The 8,764-nt window shown below is 30.3% G+C and overlaps 2 protein-coding genes across 5 annotated transcripts in view; one reads left to right on the forward strand and one right to left on the reverse strand.

Moving 5' to 3' along the window:
* LOC111484516 (transmembrane protein 56-B-like) overlaps positions 1-7,111 on the reverse strand; it is a 7,216-nt gene extending 105 nt beyond the window's left edge. Inside the window, exons 1-10 of one of the 4 annotated variants that reach the window (XR_002718506.1) lie at positions 7,032-7,111; positions 6,489-6,617; positions 5,822-5,910; positions 5,581-5,719; positions 4,771-4,845; positions 4,261-4,382; positions 4,049-4,124; positions 3,573-3,632; positions 2,155-2,295; positions 57-209 (exon numbers count right to left, since the gene is read on the reverse strand). Coding sequence is in view for 3 of the 4 variants with exons in the window: in XM_023131156.1 (XP_022986924.1) it covers positions 2,158-2,295; positions 3,573-3,632; positions 4,049-4,124; positions 4,261-4,382; positions 4,771-4,845; positions 5,581-5,719; positions 5,822-5,910; positions 6,489-6,578 (789 nt within the window). In the remaining variant the exon portion in view is untranslated. Of the gene's footprint in view, positions 1-56; positions 210-1,893; positions 2,296-3,572; positions 3,633-4,048; positions 4,125-4,260; positions 4,383-4,770; positions 4,846-5,580; positions 5,720-5,821; positions 5,911-6,488; positions 6,618-6,770 lie in introns of those variants that run through there. The other 3 variants (XM_023131156.1, XM_023131154.1, XM_023131155.1) reach the window with 3 other exon arrangements.
* The window catches only part of LOC111484529 (CBS domain-containing protein CBSX3, mitochondrial-like), a 21,526-nt gene that overhangs the window by 8,753 nt on the left and 4,009 nt on the right, over positions 1-8,764 (forward strand). The window lies entirely within an intron of this gene.

Here is an 8,764-nt window from a genome sequence, read left to right on the forward strand (position 1 = left end):
CAAAGGCTGAATGTAAAAAAACAAAGAAACGTGGAAGAGTGGGCAAATGTTTATACTGGTTTGTTTGGCGCTTTATAGCATGGATTTGAAGGTCCCGAGGGAAACGCCATGGACAAGGCAATGGCGTGGATGGGCTTAGTCGAGAACCCTACGCGCTTCGTGCGTGCTGTTCGATTCGTTTCGTTCTAGGACCGCGTTCAACGCAATCGCTGCTTCCAAAAATGGAGAATATATTTTATTTCGCACTATATATTTTTTATTAAATAATTATATGTTATATATTTTTGTTCACACTACACGATTTTATTGGTACATTAAAATATATAATAAATATGTGATAGGAATATTCTAACTAGGCTGGAGTGTTTACTTAATAAATTTAATAAATTTAGGTTATCGAGATTAAATATGAGGTTAGATATTTGAATATCTATTTTATTAATGAAAATAAAATCTATTTTAAAAATAAATATTCTTGCATTTTAAAATATAAAAGAATAATTAAATCCATTAGTAAATATTTGTACAAAAATCACAAATGACAAAAGGTGTTCTGTATAAAGTATTTCTTTTTATAAAGTAGACATTTTCTCTTTTTATTAAATATAATTAATCTTTTCCGACAATTATATGTAAATAAATATATTATTTAGAAGGGAAAAAACATTTAAATCTAATTATATATTAAAAAAAATTACATTTTTTAATTCAACGGGAAAAATTTAATCTTCTGTCCGGTTCGGTTTTTTTCGGTTTTTTTTTTTCATTTACCGTAACTAATAGGAAATTTAAAACTCACTTCTAAATTTTGTTCATCTCTCAAATTTAAAAATATAAAAATAATAATAATATTAAATTGGCTTTATTTGTTACTGTCTCAGCGACGAACCCAAGAGCCACTAGTCCACGGACCAGAAATAGCTGACAAACGTGGCAGGCTTTCGCAAGGCGGGAACCAATAAGTTTCCGCCACGTGGTGGTCGGCTCATTAAAGTCAAAACCAAATCCCTTTTCGATTGGAAGGCACTTTTGGGATTGGATGGGCCTCACGTTTTCTATTCTTCTCTTCCATCCTTTTATTTTTTTAATTTAATAAATAATTTTTACCTTTAATGTAATAATTGGATAAATAAATATTGAATCTAAATTTTACTTTAAACCGACTCATCATATTACAAAATTGACATATTTATCTTAAAGAAAACGATATTTGGAAAGAATCACTGTCCTTTCATTGATTAATTTTTCATAAATAAATTATTATTTTTTTTATATAATTAAAATCACAATGAATCACGCTTCATTATTATTTGAAACAATACAATTTTTATATAAGAAATAGAAATTTAAAAAAAAAAAATCGATTAAAAAAGTAACCATATATTGAAATATTTTAATTTTAAAAGACATAAAATCAGCCAGATTTTTCGGTTTTAAATTACCCCTAAAGTGTTTCAGAAGTCGTTGTAAAGGAGAAAAAGGAAGAGTCGTTATTGGAATGAGAAAAGGGTAATTTTAGCAAGTGGCGAAATAATGGGGTAGGTGCATACTACAGTCAAACAAAAATAAGTTTGGAAAATGATGTGCAACAAATTATTCTTTTTGTTATGATTATCATTTAAAATAAAATGAATCTTTTAAAATTTTAAATGAAAATTGAAATTATTATCTAAAATAAAATAAATATTTTAAACTAGGAAATATAAGTCCTAATTTTTGTTCAAATTCAAGTAAACAAAGGTTTGTATTGTAATTTAGCCATCTAATTATAATCCACAATATAAACTTCCAACCCTACTTAAAAAAAAAACTATGCATTACAATCATAGACAATAAGCTGATTATATTTCCATAATGAATTACCAACCAGAGCACAACTCTAATTAATTAAGATTCGATTAAAATGTTAGATGTTCAAATCTAACATACTTGTTATCGTATTCAAAGTATAAATTAGGATCTTTCGAAGTTCGAAGTTCTATGAGGTTCGTGGAGTAACAAAGGATCTGAGGTTTTCTATACTGGTGGCTTTTAAGTTTTACAGAGCAGAAGCATTACTTGTACCTCCAAATTAGCTACATTTTTTTTACATTTTTCATGTTGGAAACTGAATAGCGTAGTAGAAGGCAAAGAAAGGAAGAAGGTAAAACGGACCTGTCATTTGTTGTGCCTTGCCTTTCTGAGAGTTTTAATCATTCCTCTAGCGATCTTCCAAAACCAGAACACGTTCATCATAGCCAGCATAGGAGGCACCGTCAACAAGCTATAGAAGCCCAAAGGGTACACAGTCTTCACCTGAAACACATGAAAGAGAAAAATTCAGCAACTGAACTGTATGGAAAGGAGCTTAGCAACCACTGTACCAGTATTCTATATGACAGGCTTCTCGGCAACGGTTGCTTAGTGTTAAGTACAGGGAACAAAAGGTTTTCCTTTTTCAAGGCATTTCTATGACTTTTGAAGGAAGCATGAGTTAAGTTACAGGAAGGATTCGGAATGAAGTTTGAAAAAAGTGCTTTCAAATAAAAAGAATAATTCTTTCACAAAGTTACTTTGGATGGAACCACTCATTCAGTGCTCCACTAAAGCACTTCAGAGTGTTTATTACTTTTAAAAATTTTAAAATCGCTCTTCATTGACATGAATGAAAGGTTAAACATGTTAGAATACGTGAGATCTCACATCAGTTGGAGAGGGAAACGAAATATATTTTATAAGGGAGTAGAAACTTCTCCCTAATAGACGCGTTTTAAGATTGTGAAGTTGACGGTGATACTTAACGAGCCAAAGCGGACAATATATGCTAGTAGATTTGGGCTATTACGCAAGCTTTGAATGAACTAAAAACACTTTTTAACATTCCACTAGACATCTCAAAATCACCATCCAAGCTAGCCAATACCTTCTACCTACGCAACTCCAAAAATATATAATTTTTTATGATTACGGATCCCACTCAAACCATATATTTCATACCTACCCACTTCAAAACAACAAATTATCTGACACACAAGTGTTTAACCAAAGCTACGAAAGATAATCTTTGGAGGAAATTCATTCACCGTGATTAAAAGCAACCATTTTGGTTTCAAGGTTATTGGTCTTCAAAGTTTTCAAACTAGGAGGCTCTAGTAGAAGTGTTGGTTGGGTAGCGTTGTATTTCAGCTATAGATCTTTTGTTTTCCTTTTTGCCATTTTTCTCTCGATAATATGCTTTTAGTTAATCTCACACGGACCCGTCCAAATGGTCAGCATCAGCTTGCAACTGATTTTTCCTTTTTATTTTCAGTAACTAACAGCTAACAAAATCCTCATCCTAAGAATTTAGTGCCTTGGCGTCAGGTTATACATACATCTCGATCGTGGATTGAATAATTCAAGCATGGAACTAAGCTTGTAGATCCATCATTTCTAGCACCATACTTCAAGAAAACTGTACTTGGATCATCCCTAGCACCAACTTTCTTCATTCTTTAATTATTATGTTTGATTCCTTCATACTTAAAATTATTATCTTTCTCAATAAGCAAATTATTGAAGACAGTTCCCAACAAGAGATGTTAATTACTCACCTGATCGAAGTGTTTAAACATGTGACCAAAAAAATATATAAATAAGAGAATCCTGGCAACCTGAAGAAACAAAATTCGTGTCAGTTCTGCATGAGAAAATAGAACCAGAATAGACAAAGCTTGTATCGATTACGCCAAATCCACTCGGTACATGAGTGAAGTATCTTCTTATCATAGCAATGTAGGGGAAAAAAAACCAATTAAGTAATTTTTTTAATAAAAAATACATATTTGTATAGTGATGTATCTTCTTATCATAGCTATGGAGAGAATAACCAATTTCTTTTTGTTTGTTTTTTTTATCAAAGTACTCAAATTTATGCGTAGATAATAGCCAACTAAATACAACTTTTAAGATGCCATTGAACACTTTAGACCAAGCTCAATTGCCTGAATGCAGATATACATAATTTTCTATTGATTAAGGAATATCGTTAAACAATAAAAAGAAACAAGATTTCAAATTATGAACATACCAACCACCCAAGAAACAATGCAATGCCATTAATGACGTAGCTGTTTGAGTTCTTCTGGCCAGCATTGTCCAAGTACCTGATGAAGTAAAGAAAAACAACGAAACTAAATACGTTATATTTCTGACCAGAAAAACAGAGTAGCGAAGTCTATATTTTCTCATTAGTAAGAGAGTATAACTCGTGAAAGAACCATTAGAAACTGATAGCTTTACCATCTAAGATTTACAAATGGAGTTGTGCACTCTGTGAAAAGAACCATTAATATGTAAACCTGTCCTTGACCACTTAAGAGAGATTGAATGATTGAGAACAGTGATAACCCATGATGCAGCACCTAATTGAACACAGGAAAGCCAGTAAACAGTTGTCACTCGGTAATGAAGCAAGTATTGGAATACTTTCTTTACAGGTAGTAAGTATATAATCCATAATTTATCACATTCCTTTCATAATAATTTTTCACAGTCCATGAATAAGCTCTCATGCTCCCCTCTCATTTCAACATATTATTATAATCCTATTATAGGGAGACAGAATCAGTGTCGGATCAGTCTCTAATATATAAGAAGAATAAAACAAGCAGCTGTTCGTACCGTTTGTTTTTCCATTATAAAAAAGATATATTAAAAAGTGAAACTTAAACCACAACGACATACAATATCAAATGAATCTAATATATTACAATTATGGGGAAAAAAAAATGAAACTTTCTCCATACTTACATACTCTAAACCACCTAAAGCCGGGAAATACCAAAGAACCATTGCCAAATCTGATAGAAAGTAGCCAACAGAGAACTGCAAAAAGCACCGACAGGAAAAGAGAGAAATTAATAACAAAAAACAGTCAAAATCACTGGCAACAAAATATCTAACTGCTCCAATAGATTAACAAGTAAAAAGAAAAAGAAAATTACTTTTCATGTAACTAATCACTTGCAGCCACTAGGTACCTCAAGGAAGAGAAAATGATGATAATGGAAAAAAGATCTAAGAACACGTAAAAAAACAAAATAACAAAAATTAAGATTGAACACACAGCTGGAAAGTAAAAACAGTAAAGAACAAAATTGACATCCATGTTATTACTGCCACATAACTTTGTTGACTGCAAGGCCACCTAAAAATCAGAGACTCCAAGAAATTAAAGTTTACTGAGTTGTCCAAATTTTAAATTATCTAAATCAATATAGATTACATATTAATGGCCAGGAGCCTTTATATCAAATAATGAGGTGATAAAAGTGTAGTTTTGTTGAGCTAATAACACTAGCATCACCAATTTAATGGCCAGGAACAAACTGAATAATATAGTAAGTAGAACAGTTCGTAACAAAAAATTATATTGATATAAATATATAGACATGGACCGTACGCAAAATAATCATTAAATTTTGCAGCCCAACCAACTCCTAAAACAGGCTACGGGCAAGATTATCGAGTTCAACAAACAAAAGAAGCAAGTGAAGAAAAAATTATGACCAAATGTCACACAAGGAGAAGCTTTCACGACCTTTCTGCTTCTCAACTTACCCCTAATGTCGTATCGGATAAAGAGGACGTTCTTCTTATAAGAAGCTCATTACTGGAACCTGGATCGAAAGTACTTGATAACAGGACAAGGTAAAGAGAAGAAGATGCTGCAACAAGGGCGTGGAATGTTGAAAACCCCCTACAAAAGAATAACAGTTCATCATTTTACATTCACATAGAAGGTGTATTATTAAGAAATAAGTTCATTATGAAACGCAATAAAAGATTACAAGCATTTTACCTATTTTTCCACTCGACCTTCCCAAAATCGCTTAATTTTCCATATGTTTTAAAGCTTTGGAGGCTAACGATGCCTGTTAACGTGTAAACCTTCAAGAAAGAAACAGAGGAGTTCTTCAGCATGCATTCGTGCCAGAACACAACACATGTCCTGTAATTGAGGGTCCATTGTATAATGCTTTCATTTCCTAGTTCAAACTTCTAGTTTCTCGCTTGGTAACCATTTCTCGTTTGTTTGTTTCTCTCTACTTTCTACTTTGGAAAAAAATAATCAATTCAAGCATATTTCAAGAGACAAGTAAAGACAAGACAACATGTCTTAAAATTTACATATGCACTCAAGAAGCTCCCATTAATAAACATATACAAATAAACACGAGTAGAGAAAAGACAACAACAAAATGAACAGAAATTGGTAATTGAATCCACTACCAGCTTCTAAAAGAACCAGTAGAAATTAGATCAAGAAAGAAAGTAATTAACCGAGGGCAAGAATACTGCTCGAGAGGGAAATCCTGCTAGATGTGAAGGTTATCAATTACTATACATCAATGGAGAGAGAGGAGGAAGAAAACGTGAATTGCAGATAGTAGACACGACGGCAAAAACTATTCGCGTGCTCAACTTTAAACAAACATCACCAATATGATTCGGTACACGACACTTACAATCTTGCAGAAAACAATGCCAGAGAAGACGGAAGCCAGCCATTGAAGTTCCTTGCTCGGACCGGAAGCGTCGGTGACTGAGATAGTCATGTACGCAAGAGACAGAAGCAAATGCACGATTGCTGCAAACTGTACAAAAGATAAACCGAATCAATATCGAATAATTCACTCAGGAGTAAAAGCAAAGCAGTACAAAGCCCTAAATCACACGCAGAACGAGCTTCTGCCGTCAATGTAGACATCGAAATTATTTTCTCCGACAGATGATGGGCATTGACATACTTTTCCGTAAAAGGCGGCGAAGCTTAGAAAGCCACTCGCATTAGCGGGCCATGGCTATAAGAATACATGTCCTAGATACACTGAATTGAAATTATGTTCAAAAGCAGCAACGGCAGCCAGGAGTGGTAGAAAAACGTCTAGTTCATAAACAGGCGCCGGGAGCCGCCGGCGGCCGGTGAACAACAAACGCCGGAAGAAGGAAAAGAAGCAGCAGTATAATAAGAGGTAGCAATTATTTAATACGGAGAAATTTGAACGTACCGCGCAACAAGAGGACGACGACGCGCGAAGAGGAGCTTTGAGACTTGACTTGACTCATCCAGTTGTTTGGTTGGTGGGTTTTACATCGGTATTAAATGCTTTGCTAAAAATAGGATGAATTATTTATTTATTTATTTCCTTTTACAAATAAAATTTTATTAAATAAATAATTTATTTATTTACTAAAATTATTAATTAATTAGCTAATAGAATGAAGTAGTTTAATTGGTAATAATTATAACTAATTACTTATTAATTATTATTTATTGAAACTTTTTCATTAGCTTATTTATTAATACATCATAATTTTAAAATTTTATTGAAACTAATTAAATATTTCTATTATAATAATTGTTTTTTTACATGTTATTAAGATTAATTTAAATATTAAAAATCTAAAATTCATATAAATAAATGCAAATTGAATTAAATTTTGATTATTTTAATTATTTACTTAATAAAATTAAAATAATTGACAAGTTAATTGTAATGTAATAAGATTATTGAAATTACTCTTAATTTATTTATTTATTTGCTTTCTTAAAAAAACCCGACAATAAATCGGAAATATGTTTGGGCTCAACGATGTGTAATGTGCCTATTTTTTTTATTATTAGAAAAATCCGATTTATTTTGGGATAACTAAATAAATGACAAAATTTAATTGCGTTTTGAAAAATTACCAAAACGTATTTATTATTTGAAAAATGAAAAAATGTTAATTCAAATTAAACAAAAAAACTTTTTGAGTGATGTTTTTCAATATTTTTTTTTATTTCTATTTGACATTTTTTTTCGATTTATCAAATTTATTAAATAAAAAAATTCACTCAGAATCGTGTTCAATAGCTACCCAACACGATTTTTAAACTAGTCTACGTCATTTGTTTTGTCGTTCACAATATCCATAGACTTTCTTGATCCGCAATTTTCTAATAACCGTATTTCCAATTTTATATTATAAAACTAAAATTATGATAATTATATAATAAGTGTCATTCTTACCATTATTTATAAATTTCTATGGTAGGCGAATTTGTTATATTGACAAAATTCATGAAAAATAATTCGTTTTTAATATGATATTTATTGTCTTAATATTCTTTTTTTTTTAAGAAATAAAGATTTGTACGTATAATCCGAACATAAATAATATATTTTTATTGTTGATATTAATTATGTGAATATTTGATTAACCCATAAATTTTAAAATTCATACAAAGAAGAAAAAAAAAAGTCAAATATTGGGACTAAAATGTGTCACTATCAATAATAATAATAATAATAATAATAATAATAATAATAATAATAATAATAATAATAATAATAATAATAATAAGAGTATATTTAATAAAGTCTCTATAATCAAATGTAAAAATTAAGTTAATAATTCATTTATTAAACTCAGGTTGTAGTTTTTTTTTGCTACATATATTTTAAATCATGCTTGTCTCTACCGAACTTTTATTTATATATTTTTCACATTTTTTAAATACATTTAAATTATAACAAACATTTTTTTTTTGTTTGTTTTTTAAAACATGGACAATAAAACAAGAAAATTACATATGGAAGTATGAATTTGTAAACTTAATTTAAAAAATAAAACTAAAAAACAAAATAGTTGTAATAAATTTAATTTTAGACAAAAAAAAAAAAAAAAAAAACTAAACTCTTTACCATTTTTTTTAAAAATTAATTGATAAATTAAATAAAAATTTAAATTCGTAGCC

Source organism: Cucurbita maxima, unplaced genomic scaffold (assembly GCF_002738345.1).
Source record: "Cucurbita maxima cultivar Rimu unplaced genomic scaffold, Cmax_1.0 Cma_Scf00009, whole genome shotgun sequence".
NCBI lineage: Eukaryota > Viridiplantae > Streptophyta > Magnoliopsida > Cucurbitales > Cucurbitaceae > Cucurbita > Cucurbita maxima.